The 25,086-nt window shown below is 51.3% G+C and overlaps 2 protein-coding genes and 1 pseudogene across 2 annotated transcripts; 2 read left to right on the top strand and 1 right to left on the bottom strand.

Annotated features, from left to right (window-relative positions):
• The first annotated feature begins 7,534 nt into the window (after positions 1-7,534).
• Positions 7,535-8,511, top strand: LOC123181397 (probable glutathione S-transferase GSTU6). The gene has a single exon (XM_044593657.1). The coding sequence runs from the start codon at positions 7,577-7,579 to the stop codon at positions 8,282-8,284; it is 708 nt and encodes a 235-aa protein (XP_044449592.1). The 5' UTR covers positions 7,535-7,576; the 3' UTR covers positions 8,285-8,511.
• Positions 8,512-21,968: 13,457 nt separating this feature from the next.
• LOC123181394 (glutathione S-transferase U17) lies at positions 21,969-23,046 on the bottom strand. Its single transcript, XM_044593653.1, has 2 exons — positions 22,664-23,046; positions 21,969-22,541 (listed from the first exon to the last, which is right to left on the bottom strand). The coding sequence occupies exons 1-2, from the start codon at positions 22,985-22,987 to the stop codon at positions 22,152-22,154; spliced, it is 714 nt and encodes a 237-aa protein (XP_044449588.1). The 5' UTR covers positions 22,988-23,046; the 3' UTR covers positions 21,969-22,151.
• Positions 23,047-23,722: 676 nt separating this feature from the next.
• Positions 23,723-24,794, top strand: LOC123181398 (oleosin H1-like; annotated as a pseudogene).
• Positions 24,795-25,086: the final 292 nt, after the last annotated feature.

The raw sequence follows: 25,086 nt of genomic DNA on the forward strand, positions 1-25,086 counted from the left end.
TGGAGAGTCTCAGCTGGGTCCACGGCCGCAGCAAGTAAGTGCCTCCTTATTACGCGGAAAATAATGATTCCTCCAACTGACAGCAGGGACCCACTGGACGGGCCACCGTATTTTGCGAAAAAAATGTTTGCCCCCTGACTGCTGGGACCCACCTGACAAGTCCGAGGCGAGGCGGAGGACGCCGGTGCCGGCGTTTAGCGTGTACCGTAGATGGCGGCCGGCATCTTCTAGTTAGCTAAGAGTAAGTTAGTACTTGTACGCTACTAGAGTATTAGTGGAAGTAGATAGTTAACTTGGCTATGATGGTTGTCAACGTGGAAGTTCAGTACTCTATATGTGGATCAGACCTGTTACTTTGCTCTGAATGTTGAACTTTCCGTTTCAACATATGGAATGGGCTGTTATTTTTTAAATGGGTTGTATTTGTCCTCCACGGGTTTAGAGGCTGACTTGTGGGCCTACCAAGTTGACGCGTACACAACCAGGAGATGATTGTACGTGGAGAGGATGACAGCAGGGACCCGCCAAGGTCATGGCAGTACGCAAGCAAAGTGCCTCCTTATTTCAATCCAATAAAAAAATGGCTCCTCGTAATGGATTTCTGACATCTGGGTCCCATGCCATTGTCAACGTAGTCAATAAACGAGAGAGTTGCACAACGAGCGGCTGACATCAGGGACCCAGCAGCTCGCCCAGTTATTTTTGTTTTGGGTTAATTTGATAAATGCCACTCCAAATCTGGTGTTTCTAAGAAATGCCATTGCAATTTCCAAACTTTGAAAAATGCCATTTCATGCCATCCCCAGTGGCATTTTTCGAAGTCTGGAGTGGCGTTTTTCAAAGTTTGCAAATTGCAGTGGCGTTTTCCAAAGTTTGCAAAAATTGCAGTGGCATTTTTCAAAGTTTGGAAATTGCAGTGGCATTTTTATGAATCGCCATATTTGTTGTGGCATTTATCTAATTTGTTTTTGAGACGGAAGCAGGGTGTCAACTGGGCTGTGCGGGGCACTCTGGCATGTCTAGACAGCCTTCTCTTTTATGTTTACCACAGACCAGCCCAGTAGTTTTTTTCTTTCTGAAAATGGCTAGCCCAGTTTTTTTGTGATTTGCCAAGTAAGTCGCTTTGTCAGGCCTATTGGGCTGCAAATCTTTCAAGACGAGGAGAGCTTCATTCGGCTGGACGAGAAAATGGCCTATCAGTAATGAGAAATGGGCTGTACATTTTTAAAACACATCAAACCGGCAATTACTTTCAAATTTCTTTTTTTCATTTCAAGATTTTAAATTGCATTAATTTTTATGCGTGGACAATTTGTTGGATTTTATATTGATATACATTTATTTTTAAAATCAGTTTGAATGTGACTCGAAATTTCGGGATTAAAAACAGTTCGGACCGCACCGAAATATGCAACATTTCGTATAATTTTTTAACCGTGGCCACAATATGGGCTGTAATGCTAACAAAAAGAATATGGGCTCCAAAAAAACCTTCAGAATTAGCAAATGGGCTGTAAATTATTAGAAATAATGGCAGATGGGTTGTATGCTGTTTTCCACAGATTTGAGGCTTTCCTAAAAAAAAGGTTGACGCACAAGCAGTGACTGTTGGATGTCCATCCAACGGCCGTCGTGCTTCTTCAATCTCTGCTCTTCCTGCTCCAGCCGCTCAAACAAGCGCCGGCGGGACTGCCTGCTCCCTCCTCCCCGCGGCCGGCTGTGCTGCCGCGCAGGCTTCACCGCCCCACCGTACTCCCATCGCTGGCCTAGCCATCCCTCTACTCACCCACACCTGTTGTTATTCTCCGGCGACGGCAGACGAACCAGTAAACCCTCGTATAGTCGTACTCCCCTCCGCGTGGGAAACAACTGCCGAGTCTTCCCTGCCTCCGTGTCGTTCCCTTCCTAGGCCTCGCCGTCGTCCACCGCCCTGGTGCTCCCGGCGCGGCCTGGTCAACGTGGTCAACGACCGACATGCATCTGAAGTGGACTGTACGTGGAGAGGCTGACAGCTGGGTCCACGGCCGCACGCAAGGAAATGCCTCCTTATTACGCGCAAAATAATGATTCCTCCACCTGACATCTGGGACCGTATGATGTCAACTTAGTCAATATGCACGATTCTAGCTCCAGTGACCGTATGATGTCCATCCAACGGCCGTAGTGCTTCTTCAACCTCTGGTCTTGTTGCTCCAGCCGCCCAAAGCAGCGCCGGTCGTGCCGCATGCTCCTGCCTCCCGTGGCCGGCTGTGCTGCCGCGGAGAACTCACCGCCCCCTACTATTCCCACCGCTGGCCAGGCCCTGCGGCGACGGAAGCCTCACACTGCAGCCGAACCAGTGAACCCTCGTACTCCTCTCCACGCGGGCTTCCACTGCCGCGTCTTCCCCGGCTCCGCATCATCCCCTTCCTAGGCCTCGCCGTCGTCCACCGCCCTAGTGCTCTCGGCGCGGCGTGGTCAACGTGGTCAAGGAACGGCTTCCATCGGACATGGACTGTACATGGAGAGGCTGACAGTTGGGTCCACAGCCGCAGCAAGGAAGTGCCTCCTTATTACGCGCAAAATAATTATTCCTCCACCTGACAGCGGGGACCCACCGGACGGGCCACCGTATTTCGTGAAAAAAAACTTTTCCCCCTGACTGCGGGGACCCACCAGCTACATCTTCGCACGCAAGGAAGTGCATCCGGGCAAAAAAAACGATTCGCCCCCCTGACTGCTGGGACCCACCAGCTACATCTTCGCAGGCAAGGAAGTGCCTGACAGTCGGGACCCACCTGGTCGAAGCGTACGTAGCATTGTCATTCTGGTCGCGAACGTGTACGTACATACTGGTCGATGTAGAGGCGCGCACGTGTCGTAGTAGAGGCGCGCACGTAGCATGTACACGTACGTACAGCGGCCAGTGTGCAAGAAAGAAAATACGGCCACGTACGTACATACGGGCAGGGTCTCGAACGCCTACTCGCGCATACGTACGGCCAGGGCTCGTGTACATGGCTGGGTCGGAACGGAGAAACAGCGTCGTCGTCGTGTTCATGGGGAGCCAACCGGCTGGGTCGGAACGGAATGCGTCGTCGTGTTCATCGGGAGGGCTTGGACGGAACAGCCGATGGAAACGAGGCCTGGCGTACCGCAGAACGGAGGAAACGGCCTTGTGTTCGACCGGCCACGTTTGAAACGGGATCCTGTTCATCGGGAGGGGTCTGGCGTACCGCAAAACGGAGGAAACGGACCTCCTACGGTCGAAACGGGGGTCCTGTTGATCGGGAGGGGTGTGGCGTACCGCAAAACGGAGGAAACGGACTTGTGTTGGAGCGCTACGGTCGAAACGGGGGTCCTGTTCATCGGGAGGGGTGTGGCGTACCGCAAAACGGGACTCCACGGGATACTGTTCATCTCCACCGTCGACCCCCTCCAGCCTCCACGGGCTACTGTTCATCCACCGTCGACCTCCTCCAGCCTCCACCTGCGACTGTTCATCCACGGGCTCCTGTTCATCCAGCCTCCACCACGCGCTACTCCACCGGCTACTGTTCAACCAGCCCTCTCCACGGGCTCCTGTTCAACCACCCCTCCACGGGCTACTGTTCATCCAGCCCTCCACCGTCTACTGTTCATTCTGCCCTCCACGGGGTGGTCCTGTTCATCCTGCCCTCCACGGGGTCCTGTTCATCCAGCCCCAACCGGCTCGATCGAACGGGGTCCTGTTCATCCAGAGGCAACACCACGGGGTCCTGTTCATCCACCCCCACCGGGAACTGTTCATCCAAACCCCCCAGCAACGCTCACTGTTCATCCAGAGGCAGCATCGATCGGCTTCAGTTAGCAGCAGTAGCGAAGGAATCGCTCGATCGGGTTCAGTTAACAGCCATCGATCGATCGCTCGGGTTCAGTAACGCGTAGCCTGCAGTGCAATCACTCGGGTTTAGTTAGAGCCCAACGCCTCGCTCGGGTTCAGTTAGAGCCCAACGCCTCGCACCCACGCGCGTGCGTGTACGAGAGAAACGCCAATCGCTCGACCCCGACCACCCACCGTAACTGGGAACACCCCGATATTTTCCTCGCCCTCGCTTCTACCACGGTTTTTTCCGTCATGGACGGCCGAAAGAATGTCATGCAGCTGCGTCTCCGGCCCGCCCAGGACGAAAAGCCCATTTTCTGTCATGATTTTTTGTCATAGAAGTAGGACCCCACCACATCTATGATGATACCGGGTTTTGTCACAATTATCGTCATAGAAGTGTCATATGTATGACAGAACTTTTTTCGTTCGGCCCAAAATGTCACGGATGTGTCTTTTTTTACTAGTGAAAGGACGACGCGTCCTGGTTGTGAATTGATGGTTGACTTGCAATTGAGCCCCTACAAACATACAACCCCCTATAGTTGCGAGTCAATGGTTGGCATGCAGCTGGGGCCACTACAAAAAAGCACGAGGCATCCTAGTTGCGACTTGATGGTTGACACTCATCTGAGCCAATGCAGACATACGCCCCCTAATTGCGAGTCGGTGTTTGACATGCAACTGGGCCACTATAAAAAAATACGACACATCCTAGTTGCGAGTCGATGGTTGACTTGCAACTGGGCCCCTACAAACATACCCCCCAGTTGCGAGTCGATGGTTGAATTGCAACTGGGCCCCTACAAACATACCCCCAGTTGCGATTCGATGGTTGACTTGCAACTGGGCCCCTATAAATGTACGCCCTTTCCCCTAGTTGCGAGTTCATAGTTGACTTGCAACTAGGGTAACTACAAAAAGTATGACACGTCCAACTTGCGAGTCAATGGTTCACTTGCCACTGCCCCCCTACAAACATACACCCCTCCTAGTTGCGAGTCGATGGTTGACATGTAACTAGGGTCACTACAGAAAAGTACGATGCGTCCTAGTTGCGTGTCGATGGTTGACTTGCAACTAGGCCCCTACAAACATACGCCCCCCTAGTTGCGAGTCGATGGTTGGCATGCAAATAGGGCCACTATAAAAAAATTATGACGCGTCCTAGTTGCAAGTCGATGGTTGACATGCAACTAGGGCCACTACAAAAAATTATGACGCGTCCTACACACATACGTCCGCCCTACTTGCGAGTCGATGCTTGACTTGCAACTAGGGGCCCTACAAACATATGCCCCCTCTAGTTGCGAGCCGATGGTTGACTTACAACTGGCCCCCTCCAAACATACGTCCCTAGTTGCGAGTCGATGGTTGACATGCAATTGGGGCCACTACAAAGAAGTATGACGCATCCTAGTTGCGAGTTGATGGTCGACTTGCAACTAGGGCAAGTACAAAAAAGTATGACGCGAGTTGATGGTTCATTGGCAATTGGGTCCCCACAAACATACGCCCCCTAGTTCCGAGTCGATGGTTGACTTGCAACTGGCCCCCTACAAACATATGTAGCCCCTAGTTACGAGTCGATGGTTGACTTTTAACTAGGGTAACTACAAAAAAGTTTGACATGTCCCACTTGCGATTTGATGGTTGACTTGTAACTGGGCCCCTACAAATATACGCCCCTCCTAGTTGCGAGTCGATGGTTGACATGCAACTAGGGTCACTACAAAAAAGTACAATGCGTCCTAGTTGCGAGTCGATGGTTGACTTGCAACTTGGCCCCTAGAAACATACGCCCCCTAGTTGTGAGTCGATGGTTGACATGCAACTCGGGCCACTACAAAAAAGTACAAAGCGTCCTAATTGCGTGTTGATGGTTGACTTGCAACTAGGCCCCTAGAAACATACGCCCCTAGTTGCAAGTCTGATGGTTGACATGCAATTGGGGCAACTACAGAAAAGTATAACGCGTCCTAGTTGTGAGTCGATAGTTGACTTGCAACTGGGATCCTACTGACGTACGTCCGCCCTAGTTGCGAGTTGATGGTTGACTTACAACTAGGGGCCCTACAAACATACGCCCCCTCTAGTTGCGAGTCGATAGTTGACTTACAACTGGGCCCGTACAAACATACGTCCCTGTAGTTGCGAGTCGACGGTTGACTTGCAACTTAGGAAACTACAGAAAAATCATTTTTCGAGATGCCTACTTGCAAATGAGGCGACTACAAAAACTACAAATAGCTCTATTCTGGAGTCGAGGGGTTTACATACAAACTAAAATCAGGATTTTTTGTGTGTGTGTGAAAAAACAACTAGGCAAACACTTGCTTACGCAGTATAAAAAATGACATGGAAAAAAGAGTGCATGAAACAAATAGGGGAAAACCAAAAAACAACGTTCCTTGCCATCTCCGAGCCTCAAATCCGCCAGGTCAGGTCGTCTCCTTTGGATTCGAAACAAAACAATATAAATGGAAGAACATAAGAGGGGAGTGACGACTCGAGGGAGGCTGCCGTATCGATGTAATATTTTCTGGACTACACTCTTTGTTTTCTAAAAAAAACACAAACAAAGGCGAGGCGGCCTAAAGAAAGGAAAAAAGGCAAAACAGTCCTGCGCCGCTGTAGGCCTCCCGGCCCGACATACTCTACAACGCGGCCCAGATCGTTCATGACACGCGTGATCGCTCTAGCGCGAAAACAAAGACACATTAGATCGGATGGCTGGACATCTAGATGTGTGATCACTAAATTTCGTCTAGATGTATTTTAGCAATCCCGCTCAAAAAACTAAGAAAAAAGAAACACAAATACGGAAATGACCGAAAAACACATGGACAAGGATGCGCAGATCGCTCGTGCTGGGACAACAACAACATGTGAGCCGTGCTAAAAATATGAATATTGAAAATTGCATATATATATATATATATATATATATATAGATATAGAGAGAGAGAGAGAGAGAGAGAGGGAGAGAGAGAGAAAAAAGCAAAAAATTGAGCATCACAGCCTAAAAAACAAAAGGGAAAAAAGCCAAGCCTAAAACACACAAGAGAGGGCAAAAAAAAAACACGCCAGCAGCCCACGTAGAGATGCCAAAGAGCAGCAGCATACAGCAGGTCAACAGGGGCAACAACGGAGAAAAATGAAGAAAAAGAAAAATATAAAAAGAGCATGCAAATGAAATTTCTGCAGTGAGTGGACACACCACAAAAAATAGACAAGAAAATGAAGCTCGAAAAGAAAACAAATTGTCCAGCTATCTGACACGAACATGCACACCATGCAGTTTTTTTTTCCAACGAAACAAAAAAAGTGGCCCGCCCCTTCCCTGACGTAACAACCATAACGGGCCAACAAACAAGAATGGGCCGAAAAAAAAGAGCGACGGCTACAGCGACACAGGCAAACAAAAGATCGAGATTTTTGCACGAGATTACAACAAACAGATCCAATGGCCAGAGACTTAGATGTGACATCCTTAAATTTCATCTAGATATGAGTTAGCAATTCCGAAAAATATTTATCTCCCAAAATGTAGCTGAGCACCGTTGTGCAAGTAAACACAGGTCATGCACGAGAGCGTGACCACATGCTTAGGAGAAAAGTCGTCGGCACAAGCATCATGAATGACGCATCGATCCTTTATATATTCCACACTCCACACTAACCACAGAATACTGAATCACACGGAACCTTGAGGCACACCCACGGGAGAAAATGGCAGACACAGGAGACGAGCTGAAGCTGCTGGGCATGTGGGCGAGCCCGTACGTGGTCAGGGTGCAGCTCGCACTCCGCCTCAAGGGCGTGAGCTACGAGTACGTCGAGGAGGACCTCGCCAACAAGAGCGAGCTCTTCCTCCGCTCCAACCCGGTTCACAAGACGGTCCCGATCCTCATCCACAACGGCAAGCCCGTCTGCGAGTCCCAGGTCATCCTCCAGTACATCGACGAGGCCTTCGCCGGCGTCGGCCCGCCCCTCCTCCCCGCCGACCCCTACGAGCGCGCCGTCGCGCGCTTCTGGGCCGCCTACGTCGAGGACAAGCTGCTGGCGCCGTGGGGGAAGGTGTTCAGGGTGACCACCGACGAGGAGAGGGCCGAGTGGACGCGGCAGACGGCGGCGGCCCTGGGTCCTCTGGAGGATGGCCTCAGGGAGTGCTCCAAGGGGAAGGGGTTCTTCGGCGGCGACTGCGTCGGGTACGTCGACGTCCTGCTCGGCAGCATGGTGCCGTGGGTGCGCGCCACCGAGAGGCTCTCCGGCGACAAGTTAGTCGACGCCGGCAAGGCCCCGCTGCTGGCGGCATGGATGGACCGCATTAGCGAGCTCGACGCCGCCAAGGCGGTCTTCCAGGACGTCGACAGGGTGGTTGAGTACGCCGGGGGAATACAGACCCGGCTTTCCGCCGCGGCTGCAAGCACCCAATAAAGCGGCATGGCGACATGGTGCGTGGCTGATGCAAGGAGAAAATAGCCAAGTGTGCAATTAGCTGAAATTATTAAACTGGCCACGTTTCTGTTTCCTTTTTCCCGAATAATGGCGTCGTTTCTCAGGAACACATAACATACAAGCATGTGATATTACCAGTTTAAAAACTTGTGTGGTCATCGTGACAGCTCCTCCTCTGTTTTTAAGGGATATTTACATTTTTGTCCTTGGCTTTGTCACATTAGTGGGGTTTGTCTTTTGTTTTTTAGGTTGCTCAATTTTTCCATTGAAAGCTTATGTCTTTATGATTTGTCCTTCTTTCGTCAAGATTTTGTCCGGTGAAACGCCTCTGATCATTTCTTTGCTTCAAAATACCTCGCTGTATGTGCCTGTTAGGTAATGTCACTTACACATGGGTCCCATCCAAATGGAAAAAAGGGACCATCTCTCTTCCCAGCCAAGCCGCTTACATGTGGGACCCACCAAGTCACTTACTTCCTCCATTCTTGAAAGAGTGTACTTGTTAAACAATGTACATACGGTATATCTATAAACCGTATATGTATGCGTGCGTGTAGTTTGTTGTAACCATAGTTGGGCTGTTGAGATTGCATCTTATCCTTGATTGTGACTTGGAGATCAATCCACAGCCCAACAACCTTGTATATCCCGCGGCATTGTGCCTATATTAACATGCACGCGTCCCTGCTAAGAGCGTACGCTTTAGCCTCATTTTCTACATGGTATACAGAGCCTCTCTATTCCAACGCATCTAGTTATGTCATCCTCCTCCTCCTCTGTCGCCATGGCCTCCCCTTCCCTCGCATCGCTCGGCCACACCATCACCGAAAAGCTCACCAGGGAAAACTTTCTGGTATGGAAGGCGCAAGTCCTGCCGCATATCAAAGCGGCAGGGATGATGGGCTACCTCGACGGCTCGATCAAGGAGCCGGACGCCCTCCTCGTCTCTGAGAAGGAGATCGGAGACGGGAAGAAGGAGATCGTCACCACGCCCAACCCGGAGCACGCCATCTGGGTAACGCAGGATCAACAGGTGCTCACGATCCTGATTGCTTCTCTCTCGCGATGTTCTCATGCAAGTCTCCAACCACACCACCTCTGTTAGCATCTGGCAAGCCCTGCTCGAGAGCTTTTCACCATAGTCCAAGGCGCGCACCATCCAGCTTCGCTCCGCCCTGGGAAACACGCGCAAGGGGGACCTCTCGGCCGCAGCCTACTTCACCAAGATGAAGGGCATCGCCGATGAACTCGCAGCCGCCGGGAAGCCCCTTGGAGAAGATGACCTCGTCGACCAAATTCTCCAAGGCCTGGTGCACGAACCCGACTACAACGGCTTCGTCTCTGCTATCTCCACACGCGCCGCCATGGATCAACAGGTCAGGCTCACTGAGCTCTTCTCGTTGCTCTTGGCGGCTGAGGCCCGCATCACAGCCCAGCAGGCGGCTTTCTCCCCCAACCACTCCACCAACCTTGCATCTCGTGGTGGTGAACGCGGCGGCGGCCGTGGTGGCGGCGGACGTGGCGGCTACAACAACAACTCTGGCCCTCCCCGCCACAACGACAACTCCGGTGGTGGCTCTTCTGGTGGCGCGCCGCACAAGCAGGGTGGTGACCGCGGTGACCGCGAGCGCTGCCAGATCTACAAAGAGGAGGGGCATGGAGCGTGGCGCTGCAGAAAGCGCTACGACAGGAACTACAATAACAATGTCTGCAACCCCGCAGGTGGTGGTGGTGGCGGCAACAGTGGTGGCGGCAGTGGTGGCAATGGCGGCCAACATCGTGCTGCCAACGCTGCTCATTCATATGGCGTAGATACCAATTGGTATCTCGACACCGGTGCAACTGATCACATCACCGGCGAACTAGAAAAGCTTGCTATTCGGGACCGCTACACCGGCAACGAACAGATTCATAGTGCTAGTGGACAAGGTATGGACATTGCACACATCGGCCACTCAGTTTTATCTACTCCCTCCGGATCATTGAAACTAAACAATATTCTGCATGTTCCTAACTCTGAGCAAAGTCTACTTTCTGCCTATCAACTCATGAAAGATAATCATGTGTTTATTGAACTTCATCCTGAAACTTTTCTTGTCAAGGATCAGGCTACCCGGAGGACCATACTCCAAAACAAGAGTAGATGGCGTTTGTTTCCAGTCACCGGACGGCACAGTGCTCCCCAACGGCAAGTGCTTGGGGCAATCAAACCATCTAGATCCCGGTGGCACAAGCGTCTAGGGCATCCCTCTCTTCCGGTCGTCCAGAAAATTGTTCGAGATTTCAATCTTCCCGTGTCCAATAAACAAGATCATCTTCTAGTGTGGATGCATATCAGATGGCCAAGAGCCATCAACTCCCTTATCCTCGCTCAGTTAGTGAATCCAAAGCTCCTTTAGAGCTAATTTTCTCAGATGTTTGGGGTCCTGGACCCGTCTCTGTAGGCAGGCAAAAATACTATGTCTGTTTTATTGATGATTTCAGCAAGTTTAGTTGGATCTATTTGCTTAAGAACAAATCTGATGTGTTTGAGAAATTTCATCTTTTTCAACCTCATGTTGAACGTTTGTTTAATCGCAAAATTATTGCCATGCAAACGGATTGGGGTGGTGAGTATCAAAGTCTGAATTCTTTCTTTGAGCGCATTGGCATTACTCACCACGTCTCTTGCCCCCATGCGCATCAACAGAACGGATCCGCTGAGCGGAAACATCGCCACATAGTGGAAGTTGATCTTTCTCTTTTGGCACATGCGTTTATGCCCTTGAAGTTTTGGGATGAAGCGTTTCTCACAGCCGTGTATCTCATTAATCGTGTTCCTAGTAGAGTCATCAAAAACCAAACTCCACTAGAACGTCTCTTTGGCACTAAACCCAACTATAGCTTCCTTCGCATTTTTCATTGTGCCGTATGGCCAAACATGCATCCCTTTAATAAGCACAAACTTGAGTTCCGCTCCAAACAATGTGCTTTTTTTGGGTTATAGTACTCTCCACAAAGGATATAAATGCCTAGACATCTCCTCTGGGCGGGTCTATACCTCTCGCGATGTCGTCTTTGATGAACAAGTTTTTCCCTTTGCTAGCCTTCATCCAAATGTCGGTGCACAACTCCGCAAAGAACTTGTTTTACTACCCTCTCCTCTCCTGCCTTCACCCAATTTTATTCCAGGGGGAGTCGATGCTGCTGGTCCTGTGTCAATGGCTAATACTCTTGATGAAGGGTCTGCTGATAGTGTGCAGGAAACAGGGCCGGTCAATCATGAAGAAATTGGTGAAAATACCCATGATTTTATGCAGCAAACAGGAGACTACACAGAAGATCCGGGCGCAGCCTCCGATGCTGATTCTGGCGGGCGAATCCCCTCGGGATCCGGCGCTACAGCGGCGTCTGGCGAATCCCCCGTGTCAGGCGGGCCCGCTGTCGCTTTGTCCCCTGGTCGGGCCAACCCCGCCTCGGTGCGGGCCGGGACCCCCTCTTCTGCGGTCAAGCACGGCCCACGTGGCCGTCCTGGCGCGGGGCGCGCTGGCCTTGGTGGGTCGGGTCCCTCCCAGCCGCTAGCGCCGAGTCCGCCGCGGCCAAGTGGCGGGTCTGCACCAGGTTCTGCGGCAGGATCTCAACAGGAGTTCTCCCTCGGATCCGGTGCGGCAGACTCCGGATCTTTTGCGGATTCTGCGGCCAACTCCGACTCTGTTGTCTCTGCATCAACGAACAGGCTGCAGGTTCGGGCTGATCAACCGGCCCCGCCCTCTCCTATGCGTACTCACACCAGGTCTCAAAGTGGTATTGCTAAACCAAAAGTTTACAAAGATGGGTGTATTCGTTGAGGGTCTTTTTGTGCCGCAGGTGAACCAAGAAATTTACAAGATGCTCTTGGTGACCCAAAGTGGAAGAAGGCGATGGATGGGGAGTACTCTACTCTTTTGGATAACAAAACGTGGCGCCTAGTTCCACCTGTCAAAGGGAGGAACGTGATTGACTGCAAATGGGTGTACAAGATAAAGAGGAAGTCTGATGGCACTATTGACAGGTACAAGGCTCGGTTAGTTGCCAAAGGCTTCAAGCAAAGGTATGGTGTTGACTATGAGGACACCTTTAGCCCTGTGGTAGAAGCTTCTACTATCCGTTTAGTTCTTTCCATTGCAATCTCTCGGAATTGGTGCATGCGTCAACTAGATGTAAAGAACGTGTTTTTGCATGATGTTCTGGAAGAGGAAGTTTTTATGAGGCAACCTCCTAGGTATGAGAGCTCAGTCTCACCACGACATGTCTGCAAGCTTGATAAAGCACTTTAGGCCTGAAACAAGCACCAAGAGCCTGGTACTATCGTTTCTACTCCAAACTTCGATCTCTTGGCTTCCTGGCTTCCAAAGGAGATACCTCGTTGTTCTTCTATCATCGGCATGGAGTAACTATTTTTATGCTCATATATATATTGATGATATTATTGTTACAAGCTCCTCATCTAAAGCAGTTGCAACTCTTCTTAAGGATCTGAGTATGGATTTTGCACTCAAAGATTTAGGTGCTTTGCGTTTCTTTCTTGGTATTGAGGTGAAAAATATTGCAAGTGGAGTTCTTCTGTCACAGGAAAAATATGTGCAAGAGATACTTCAGCGGATGGGCATGACAGGATGTAAACCTTCGCCTACACCCTTGTCTACCTCCGAAAAGTTATCTCTTCATGATGGACATATCCTTACAACCGAAGACTCCACCAGGTATAGGAGCATCGTGGGAGCATTACAATACCTAACATTGACTCGGCCAGATATTGCATATGCTGTTAATAAGGTTTGTCAGTTTTTGCATGCTCCTACTACTGTTCATTGGACTGCTGTAAAAAGGATACTGAGATATCTTCAAGGAACACAGAGTCATGGGCTTAAGCTTTGCAAGTCAGACTCCATGCTTGTTAGTGCGTTTTCTGATGCAGATTGGGCAAGCTGTCCTGATGACAGGAGATCCACAGGAGGTTTTGCAGTTTTCCTTGGAGGTAACCTGGTTTCATGGAGTGCCCGTAAGCAGGCTACCGTCTCTAGGTCTAGCACAAAAGCTGAGTACAAGGCCCTAGCCAGTGCCACTACTGAAGTAATCTGGGTCTAAAACATGTTGACAGAGTTGGGTATTCATCATCCCAAGGCAGCATCATTATGGTGTGATAATTTGAGTGCCACATATTTATCTGCCAACCCTGCTTTTCATGCTAGGACAAAGCATACCGAGATACTATCACTTTGTTCGAGAACGGGTAGCCAACAAGCTGTTGAATGTTCGTTTTGTTCCTACTGGTGATCAAGTTGCAGATGGGTTTACTAAACCCCTTTCTTTGAGGCAGCTGGAGGCATTTCGACGCAACCTAAACTTAGATTAGTTGTGATTGAGGGGGAGTGTTAAACAATGTACATACGGTATATCTATAAACCGTATATGTGTTCGTATGTGTAGTTTGTTGTAACCATAGTCGGGCTGTTGAGATTGCATCTTATCCTTGATTGTGACTTGGAGATCAATCCACAGCCCAACAACCTTGTATATCCTGCGGCATTGTGCCAACATGCATGCGTCCCTGCTAAGAGCATACGCTTTAGCCTTATTTTCTACAGTACTTTCATCACCACGTATGTGTCAGGCACCACCTCCTTCGTTGCGTCGGTCTCAGCGAACCGTTTCGTCCAGGCCGCTAAGAGCGGAGTCTTGCCGGCGTTGAGGAACACCACGCCAAACATCTTACACTGTGCCTTGAGCCAGAGCAAGTGGCATCCGACTGCGAAGTCAAGGTACCCGATGAAGTCCCCGGCGAAGAAGGCCTTTCCGTTTGAGTGCTTGGCAAATGCCTCCTCAAGTTGCTCTAGCACCGCAAGTGTTTAGTGCGTGGGAAGACTTGGAAACTAATCTTCCAAATGGAAGTAATCCGTTATTTCACTAAATACTTGTATTTATTATTTTATATTATTAATAAAACAATATTATTTTTTGAGACAAATAAAACAATAAATATGTTTCCTGTTGTCCGGCTGCGGCCACGAACGAACATCGCAAGTCTCGGCCTGGTGCATGCGTGGGTTACGTGCGTGCAAGCCAAGGCCCAAGCCCAGTGGCAAGAGAACGAGGCACACTCACCTGGGGACGTCCTGATTTTTGGCGCTAAGCCCGAGTGCCTAAAACTGGCCTAAATTTAGGTAGGATATGGTAAAAACTTCGCGAATTTCAGAATCCGTCGGTTTGCTCCGTTTCATGTGATAATTAGGCCTAACTCCACCGCGCGACCCTAAACGTTCGGTTTGGCTGGATTTTGACCTTTGGGGCGGCAATGAGTTTCCCATATCCGCCTCTGTCCGTTGGGTCGTGGGTGCTTCCAACGCGCGGCTGTACCCCAAATCATGTCTGTGTTGTACGTGATTAAAAAAACATAAAACTTAAATAAAATGTCTAAAAAAGTAAATAAACGCAAATTAAAAACCCGTAAAACATAAGTTAGGGTTGGCAGCCACAAAACGGCCCAGTTTCACGTTCACATTACATTCTCATAATTAACATAAAAATAAAATAAAATAACGCCGGCCCGCGCGCTCCTGCTGTGCCCGTCGATGCCGTGGCCGACGCCGTCTTCAATGGCCGCCGGTATCGTCGTCGTCGTCGCTGACAAGGTCGACGTAGTCCGGCGGCGTCTAGAGGTGGGCCGGTGGTCCGTGGTACGCGGGGGCGGGCTGGACGGCGGCAGGTGCCTGCACCACCTCCTCCCGTGGCGGCGCGTCCCGCTCCGGTGAACGCGGCGGCGTGGGGCACCAGTACACGCCCCCACCGCGACGGCCATCGGCTCTGCCGTGCACGACCAAGTCCACCCCTGGCCCGGTGGAACGAGGCCACCGGCGCCTCCTTCATCACCTCCTCCGTCGCCACCATCTCTAGCTCAGGGATGGCGACGTCGCCGGCCACGGAGAGGGCCATCATCTCCTCGAGGCCCTCCCATTGGCGCTCATCGTGCGTGCGCATGGAGTCCTCCATGACACGCGCCATGAGAGGGGCCTCCTCCTCCGCTGTCGTGCGACGAGGTGATGGTGGCGACGGAGATGGCGAAGGCGACGGCGTGGGCGTGAGGCCGCGCACCCGCGTACGTCCGCACACCTGGGGAGCAGCCGCTCGGCGCTCTGGACGTGGCCGCCGCGGCCTCGTCGACGTTCAGCGAAGAAAGACGCCCGCCGCGTGTCGTGCTCGTCCCGGAACCTCGTGTCCCACATGTCCGAGTCGGGGGCGTACCTGGGGTCATAGTAGAGGTCGTCCGGGAGGAGGCGGCGGCGGCGCTCGATCCCCTCGCGGCGGGCACGGCGCTCACCGGGACCGGCGGGATCGGCACGCGATCGGCGGACAAGTGCCAGTTGTTGGGGAGGTGGACGTCGCTCCAGGGGAGCCGCGTCCTCGTCTCCCAATAGTGGCGACATACATCCGCGTGGATGTAGTGCCGGTCGCGCTCGCCGACGGCCGTGGGGGCGATGGAGAACGCGGGTGGCGTGGGGGGCCGACGCGGTGGTGATGCGGGCTCCTCCTTCTTCACGAAGCCGTGGCGGCGTCCCGACGAGGAGCCAGCCTCGCGGTCGTGCTTCCCCTTGCGCCCGTAGTTCCATAGCCCCATGGCTGCCAGGCGGCCAGCCGGCGAGTTCGAGGCTAGGGTTTGGGGGTTTGGGGTTGTCGGGTTTCGAGGAGGCCGCGGGGTGGAGTGGTGGAGTGTGGACGACGATCGGTCCACGGCTTCCCCATTTAAGAAGGACCGCGACTGTTCGCCTGGGCGGATGACATGCCGGGCCGGCCGCGCGTGCGCATTAATGTTAGCGGGTGGGAGGTGGGTGACCGTCTGCCACGCGGCCCCCCGCGGACGAGCGACGCGTCCGTTTGCTGTCCGCCGCGACCCAAACATGGCGTATGTTTGCGCTCGAAATGGGTCGGTCCGGACACAAAACGAATCAGATGGGTCCGGGCCGTCACGCGCTGGGCCGCCTCGTTTGTTCTTTTTGCCCTAAACGCACGAGACCGGACGAGATGAGGTCGCGCAGTGAAGTTGGGCTTATGCCAGACGCCCGGTTTCAGGGCAGTTTTCTGGCCGGCCGCCAGTTTTTCAACAAGGTGGTTGAGTACGCCGGGGGAATACAGGCCCGGCTTTCCGCCGCGCGGCCGCAAGCTCCCAATAAAACGGCATGGCGACATGGTGGGTGGCTGATACATGCAAGGAGAAAATAGCCCTGTGTGGAATTAGCTGGAACTAAAATGGCCACAATTCTTTTTCTTTTTCTAGAATGATAATGGCGCCTTTCGTGAGGAACACATCACATGCAAGCATGTGATACCAGTTTAAATGGTCGTCGTATGGTCGTCGTGAGTCCGTGACAGCTCCTCCATTTTTTTAGGAACATTTACATTTTCTGTCCTTGGTTGTGTCACATTAGTCTGGCTTGCCTTTTGTTCTTGAGGTTGCTCAATTTTGCCACTGAAAGCTTATGTTTCTATGATTTTATCCTTCTGTCACAATTTTGTTCGGTGAAGGGCCTTTGACCATTACCTTGCTCCAAAATACCTCGATGTACATGCCTGATAGGTAAAGCCACTCACACATGGGTCCCATACAAAAAGGAAAAAAAAAGGACCATCTGTCTTCCCAGCCAAGTCGTATGCACGTGGAACCCATCAAGTCATTTAGAGCAACTCTAACAGACCCCGCATCCCGCCGGCCTGCAAAACTCGTTTGCAATTCACGCAAAACAGCTTTTGCGGGCCGCCGCGGGCTTGCAGAGATGCAGACCCCTCAAACGGATGTGTAAAAAAGAATATTCGCGGAATATGCTTTTTTACGGGTCGGCTATGCGGGTTCTGCTCTTTGCGCCGCTGCAACCCCGCATATCATTAGCCCGCAAATATCAAATCCAACATAATTCAATAATCGAAAACAAACTGAATTATTCAAACATAATTTCAATGCATACAATCAATGCTACCTAGCATGCCAGGCCAACCTCTCCTCTCATTAGCTGCCATCAATTTTTTTTGTGTCATCTTCATTTGGTGCCCGAAAATACTCGGGACCAAAGACACGGACGATCACTTTCGCAAATCTACGCACAGACTCAATTGTGCTATCTTCACCAATGCGAAGATACTCATCAGCATAGTCAGCCGGAACGCCATATGCAATCACCCGCATAGCTGCGGAGATTTTCTAATATGCACTAAATCCCTCTAAGCCCGCGGCATTCCTTCTTTGAGTAAACTACCGGCAATTTGCCTCGCAAGTTTTAACAAGTTTCACAAAGAGGGATCGGCGCATTCGGTACTTCTGCGGAAGAGGTGTGCAGGATATGTAGGATTCTCCGCAAAATAATCTTGTATCAACATCTCGTTCCCAAGATGGCGATTCCGAGGAATGCACAGACGCCCGACAGTAGATCCTCGCCTCCTCTTCCGGTACTCGTCTTCATGCTCTTTCACGGCAAGCACCATGACTAATGTTTGCTGCCGAAAGGTCGCAAGCATGGTCTCCACATCCGAGTCGTCCGAGTCGGACGAATCGGATAGCAAGAACTTCTCGCACGGGGTCAACTCCATCTACACGCACACCGGCGCGTCAATCTACTACACAGCTCAAAAAAATCACAAAAAAGGGACTAACCAGTGGCGAGTGATCCCGGGCGGCGACGAGGGGGTGCGCTCGGCGGTGGTCGATCCCCAGCGGCGGCGGCGACGAGGGGCGGCTCTTCTCGCCGGATCCGGAGGGGCGATGCAGCGGCTCGGCGCGGGAGGGCGTGGGGCGGCCCCGCGGAGCGATTCCGCCCGCAGATATGGCCGGAATCGCCGGCGGCGGGTGGGCGGAAGCAAGGGCGGGCGGCGGCGGAAGGAGGGGGAAAAGAACGCGAGGCTGAAATGTCCCTCCCGCAACTGCTTCTCTGTGATGCAGGGCACCGCAGCCACGAGGGAGAAACTCGCGTTTTCCCGGGTTGGGGTCGGGAATTTGCCGCGCCCCCCAAAATTGTTTACGGGCCGGGACGGGATGCGGGGTCTGGTCGAGCAGGCTTTCCGGCCCGTACCCGCATTTTGACGGTTATTTTGCGGGTCGGGAGCGGATGCGGGGTCTGCTAGAGTTGCTCTTACATATGTTGAATTTTGAGCCAAGTACTTGAATTGGTCAATTAAACCCGTAGAACAGGTGTTTTGTGCAAGATTTTGCACAAAACATATAAACACTTTTATAATTCTTTACGGAGGGGGTACCCTATAGATTTGCTGCACAGAACAACATACACTGTTGTAATTCATTGTATTAGGTCTATCAACGTTTAGATACATTAAAGCGATTTTCTAATGGATGAGCCCCTCTTGTAAGTGCACCAGTGGCAAAGAAAATCGACCACATCAGCCAACAGGTCAAACTGAGACTTTCGATCTGTAGTTTTAGTCGGCTCCATTAAACTTCTTGAGTCGAAACTCCACACTTTAAAAAAATATCCATGGAAAATTAAGTAAATTGCACATGTACTCATTTGGACCAATGATTTGATAGATATTTGAAGTTCTATTTGTTTCATTCAAATTTTGGTCAAATTCAACATTTTCAAAAATATATGAAAAAATCTAGGAAACCATATACGTATCCAGCACTGATATGAGAATATCTCAACTCATTTGGACTACAGGTTCAATTTTTTGGTTCAAAATTTAACATTTTTAAATAATGTGAAAAAAATCCACTAAATTGTACACGTAGTCAATACTAGTTGGGGAAATTGAAACTCGATGGCAGCAAAGCTTTGAGAGATATTGACATATTTAGTTGACCGACAGTCATGGTTAGGTTTTTTTTGTCACATGTGCACTTACAAGCGAGGCCCAACCATTAAAAATTATACGAACGTACCTAAATGTTGAAATAGACCTAGCTAATGAATTACACCAATATGTGATGTTTTGGTTTGTGCAATGGAAAACTCTTGTTTTAAACCGGCTGATTACTCGCACCGATCCACCACCTTGGCAGCCAACCACGTGTCCATGTGAACACATGAGGACTGCCGCTCTTTCCCGCGGCGCGTGCACTGGCACTATATTTTAGCTAGCCTTGTTCCTACGCAGCTAGTACTGCTGCTACTGGTACTTCGACCATTGCATACTTGCATGCGTCCGCACCGAGACACCCAGGAGGACGCTCTGCTCTCTCTCTCAGCTACCCTCCACTGCCATATATTTTTATTCTTTTTTTACAAAGCTGACTACATTCTTTTGGATGTCTGATGCAACTATGGTCTGTGCTGCAAAGTGATTTTTCTGCGATATTCAGCTTGAAAAATGTGATTATATTATGGAATGGAGGGAGTAAGTGTTTGGCTCGCCATGTTATTGTGTCAACATTAATTGACGATCTCTTAGTATTTTTCTCTAATCAAATATATATTTGTTACATCGAAGAGTCGGTAGCACGGATGCTACAAAGGACGGATGGCGACACCGCATTCAAACAATGTTATAAGACGGTCTGCTGTAAAGCACGATGCGTGGCGCTGCGCGGCTTGGTGATGATGTTGCATGCAGCTTCCCGCAAGTGATGCATCGAGGTCAACGTCGTTCGCTCCGAGCGGTGCGAAGGGTGGAAAGTGCCTCTGCTGTGAACCCACCAGCGACGTGCCTTGCTCCATCAATCGCTGGCGTACCCAGTGCTGCGACACACCACCCATTGGCGCCTGTCGGTGCTGCAACAAAGCATCGCCAGCGGCCGCCGGAGCATCACCAGTGCGGCGATGAAGCTTCGTCGGGCTGGCGAAACCTCACGTGGTAATGCAATGGAGCATCGCCGGTGCTGCAACGAAGAATAACCGGTGTTGTGTTGGAGCATTTGCCGGGCCACCGGTGCATCGCCGGTGCTGCGACGAAGCATCATCGATGTTGTGTTGGAGCATTGCCGGGCCACTGGTGCATCGCCGGTGCTGCGACGAAGCATCATCGGTGTTGTGTTGGAGCATTGTCGGGGCGCCGGAGCATCGCCGGTGCTGCGATGAAGCATCATCGGTGTTGTGTTGGAGCATTGCCGGGCCGCCGGAGCATCGTCCCTGCTGCAAGGAAGCATCACCTGTGTTGTGTTGGATCATTGCCGGCCGCTGGAGCATCATCCGTGCTGCAACGAAGCATCACCGGTGTTGCGTTGGGTCATTGCCGGGCCGCCGGAGCATCGTCCATGCTGCAACGAAGCATCACCGGTGTTGTTTTGGGTCATTGCCGGGCCGCCGGAGCATCGTCCGTGCTGCAACGAAGCATCACCGGTGTTGTGTTGGAGCACTGTCGGGCCGCCGGAGCATCGTTCGTGACTCCGTGCTGCAACGAAGCAGGATGGTGGCAACGGCGTCGTTGCTGCAACCCGGCGATGCAGACGTGGCCGTGCATGGCGAGCTCGTCCGCGTTTTGCTCTGAGATGATCAGTGACGAGGCTGCTGCAACCTGGGAAACAAGGATGTTTATCACATGTCGATGGCTGGCTGGAGTCGCTGTGATGCTGTCGTCATGTCGTTCAAAGCACACCGTCGCGCCATGTCGCTCCATTGTGGACTGTCATTTGACCTCCAAAGTTCGCATGCTACTGCCATCCATTTGCTAGAAATAAAATACACCACTTCTGCTGGCATGCCATTACAAGCCGTATACGTACATGGCTGGAAGTCGCCACGCCTCGCCTAATAATGCAAGTGCAGCCGCTGAGATGCTGTCGTCGTGAGCAGGACGCTGCGTGCATGCGAACGCGCGAGTACGGCTGTGAGGCGTGAAAGAAAATGACTGCAAACGGCTACGGGCTGACGGGCTTTGCAGGGGAGCGTGCATGTGTAGATCGGACGGACGCGGTGCTCTACATCGGACGGTTGCAAAGGCGACTTACGAATCGGGATCCATCGCCCGACTTACGCCTAGCATCGCCCTTGTGCAATTCCCTCTCCTACAAATAATGCTTCCTCTGATTTTCAACCAAAAGCCCTTAGTTGAGTCGTACCCCTCATCGGCAGCCATTCGGAATCCAGTGAGAGATAGATATTTTCTTTGATTTTTATTGGTGCTTTCCACATGTGTGACTTGACTTGGGAGAGAGATAGGACACTTTCTTTCTGGATGGATCCCAAGTGTAAGGGGCATAACCTATCTAACAGTTATCGGGGATAATTTGAACTAAGGAAGTGGTTGACAACCAGATGGAATTGATACTGGACGGCAAAAGCATCGATTTTCAGGAGACAAAACTAAGTAATCTTGAAACCAAAGGCAAATCGGACAAATAGTGTGACATAATTAATGGCAGTAATGCAATTGTCCCTTTTTCTGAACCTTCTCCGGTCCTCTTAGAAGTAATCCGCTATTTCAGTATATACATTATATTTATTAATAAAGGATAATATTTCTGAAGAAATTCCTATAGTTTGAGCAGTTTTAGCATGCTTCCTCTTACCTCCTCTTTTCACATGGGAGGTAAGAGCATGTAATAGATCTGAGCCGTTTATCTCACTAATTAATGGTCTGATTAACTCGTGCTCCCACTGTCCCTAATATAAAAACGTTTTTGATACTACACTAGTGTCAAAAACGTTCTTATATTATGGGACGGAGGGAGTACCTTCTTATCTCACATGTAAAAAAAAGATAGGAGTGAGAATGTTAAAATTTGCCAATATATATAACACATTCTTATACCCCTCACAAAGCATTGTTGTTTCGAGCAAGTGTTTAGTTCTGGGAGAGACTTGGAAACTAAACTCCCAAATACATAGGTGATCATTTGCTTTCGCTATGCTTCGGTAGTCGATACTCAGTGGCACTGGTCTGAAGCGTTTCACTTGGCAGTCGCCGCCGCAGCAGCAACAGCAGCACGATAAGCCTGGCGCTTCTTGGCATACTCCATCACCATGCCTGTGTCGGGTACCACCTCCTTCGCCGCGTCGGTCTCAGCGAACCGTTTCGCCCAAGCCTCTAAGAGCGGAGTCTTGCCGGCGTCTAGAAACACCACGCCAAACATCTTGTGTTGCGCTTTGAGCCAGAGCAAGTGGCATCCGACCGCGAGGTCGAGGTACCCGATGGAGTCCCCGGCAAAGAAGGCCTTTCCGTTTGAGTTCTTGGCAAATGCCTCCTCAAGTTGCTCGAGCACTGCAAGCATCTCGCTAACCTTCTCCTCCCTCTCCACCTCTGTCGTCGCTTTATTAATGCCGACATAAGCGGAGAATAGCTGCAAGGACGACCATGTGACAATTTAACAGCGTAGGCGGGAAAGACACAAACTTAGTTGTCGATGTAGGCACAATCCAGAAGACAAGGAAGAGTGAACTACGGTATGGAAAAAGCACAAACCTTGTCATCGACGTAGGCCGCCCAGAAGCGGGCGGTGGCGCGCTCATTGGGGTCGACGGGGAGGATCGACGGGCCCATGGCGGCCCAGACTTCGTCGATGTACTGCACAATGGCTGACGAATCGAGTATGGTCTTGCCATCGTGGATGAGTACGGGCACCTTCGTCTCCACCGGGTTGGACTTGAGGAGGAGCTCACTCTTGTTGAAGAGGTCCTGTTCGATATACTCGTAGCTCAAGCCCTTCATGTGGAGCGCCATGCGAACACGAACTACGAATGGGCTCACCGACAAGCCTAGCAACTTCAGGTCTCCTTCGGCTGCCATTGTTGTCTTCCGTCTCTCTGTTCTTCTCTGGTTCTATGCGCTCAAATCGATGCGAGAACATCATCGTTTTTGGATGTTTATATAGCAGGTAGTATTCCTAGAAGGAAATGAGGAGTTTGCAGCCATGGGAAGCGTACATGTGTGTCTATGTGCATCACCGGTGACGTATTAGCAATTGGTCAACACTTCTCCACGGAATGGTGTGAGAGAAGTTGGTGGTTGCATGTCACTGATTTTCACTTTTCTTCCACGAACGGGCCCACCACCTGTCGCTGGTCCATTGTTCCTGCGATTAGCCATTGTTCCTACCCTGTGTTCCTATGGAGTTACTCCTGGGTGTTGCTTTAGCGCTCTCAACTCGGTATCGCCGGAGTACTTACTATTCCCTCTGTCCAGACTCCAGAATTATTTGTCGCTCAAACAAATGTATTTAGTTCCTCTCAAACAAAAAATAATTAAGTATATTTAATACTAAAATACGTTTAGATACAACTATTTCAGCGTAAACTAATTTCGAATAAAATGTATTACATCGTCACCAGTGACGCCGCTAACAATCCAACTGCAGACTCCAGTCAAGAATATATCAGTGGGTTGCAGATTTGGTCTTGACTCTGGGTCGTTTGTTCCAAGATATTTCTTGGCACGTATTCTATCCCTCATGCACTTTTCGTTTAACCGTCCCCGTGTCCCAGTATCAGTATTAAGCGCATTTCTAGAAGATCCCTTAAAACACACAAAACTACAAAACAAGCTCCGGTTTACAGTCTTAAATGAAGAAAACGACTTGAATATAACCTTAAACGACTACGACCTGTAATATTTTTTTAAAGGGCCCGAAAAACCCAACAAACATGTGAAAATAAGGATTTCGGAGCCAATCTAAGGGTGCCCTATATATGCGAAAGACCGTTGGCGAGAGTCCACCTGCCATCGAAACCTTCATGGCTCGCTCCCGGCCGCCGTCCGTCCATCCCCGGCCGCCGCCCTGGTCATCCGGGTAGCCGCCCCACCCGTCCGTCCCCGGTCACCGCCCTGCTCATCCGGGAAGACGCCCCACCCGTCGGGGCCGCCGCCGCCCTGCACATCCCCGCCTCTGCTCGCCAAATCAAAGCCTTATCGTCGTCTCCCTCGACCTCCACCGCCTGAGCTCGCCATGGCCACGATGGCGTCAGCGCACGCGCACCGGCAGCATGGTGGGAAGCAGCAACAGTACCCACCGCTGGGCGCATGGAGGGGCTAAGCCTGGGGTCCGCGCTCCGCATCGACCCGCGCGTCGCCACGCTGGCCGCGGCCGCGCTCCTGCTGGCCACGCTTACTGGCTTCGCGCTCGCGGCGCCTCTCGTCCTTCTCTTCAGTCCTGTGCTCGTGCCCGCAGCGTTGGCCGTCGCGGGGCTCGCCGCCGCCGGCGCGCTCGCCGTCTCGGGGGCCTCAGCGCTCGTCCGGGTCGTGGGGTACGTCTAGAGGGGCCTATCGCAGGGCGACTACGGCGGGGTGGGCGGGATTGTGGTGCAGCCGTTGGACAGCGGGAAGCGGCACGGCGGATGGGGGCGCCGGCCTTCGTCGGACATAGAGTTGTGGACGACGCACGGGACGCTCTGGGCACCACCAAAGCGCGGGACGTCGCCAGCACCTAGTGCTGCACGGATGAACGTATGTCGTTGCATGCGTTTAATTTGTCGAAATCAGATGTACGTATGAGTATTTAGACCATCTCTAGTTGACCGTGGACACGAGCGAGAGGAAGAAGGTATGTGATGGAAACAGAAGGCAAGAGTAATTGACCACACAAATGTGGGTTCCGTGTTACCTCATATATATAGACATGTTACAAGATAATCATGGAAACAAATCAATACAATCCTAACCATAATGACCCGATTTATATACAAATATAGGAGCACCAAATATGGCAGGCTATGACCAGATCGGATTGCCTAACAGCCCCCCGCGGTCACAACGGGAGATTCTCGGACGCTGAGACTGGACCGAAAATCCAAGAACAATGGCGATGGCAAGCCTTTGGTGAAGATGTCCGCGAACTGTCGGGAAGAAGGCACGTGAAGAACTCGAATGTGCGCAAGCGCAACACGATCTCG

Source organism: Triticum aestivum, chromosome 1D (assembly GCF_018294505.1).
Source record: "Triticum aestivum cultivar Chinese Spring chromosome 1D, IWGSC CS RefSeq v2.1, whole genome shotgun sequence".
In the NCBI taxonomy this organism is placed as follows: domain Eukaryota; kingdom Viridiplantae; phylum Streptophyta; class Magnoliopsida; order Poales; family Poaceae; genus Triticum; species Triticum aestivum.

What these genes read in the sequence shown, in the direction of transcription:
- LOC123181397 (XM_044593657.1), top strand. Translation starts at nt 7,577, where the DNA reads ATGGCAGACACAGGAGACGAGCTGAAGCTGCTGGGCATGTGGGCGAGC.
- LOC123181394 (XM_044593653.1), bottom strand. Translation starts at nt 22,987, where the DNA reads ATGGCAGCCGAAGGAGACCTGAAGTTGCTAGGCTTGTCGGTGAGCCCA. An exon ending in CGGCCTACGTCGATGACAAG is followed by an intron (nt 22,542 to 22,663) that starts GTTTGTGCTTTT and finishes TCGTCCTTGCAG; the next exon opens with CTATTCTCCGCTTATGTCGG.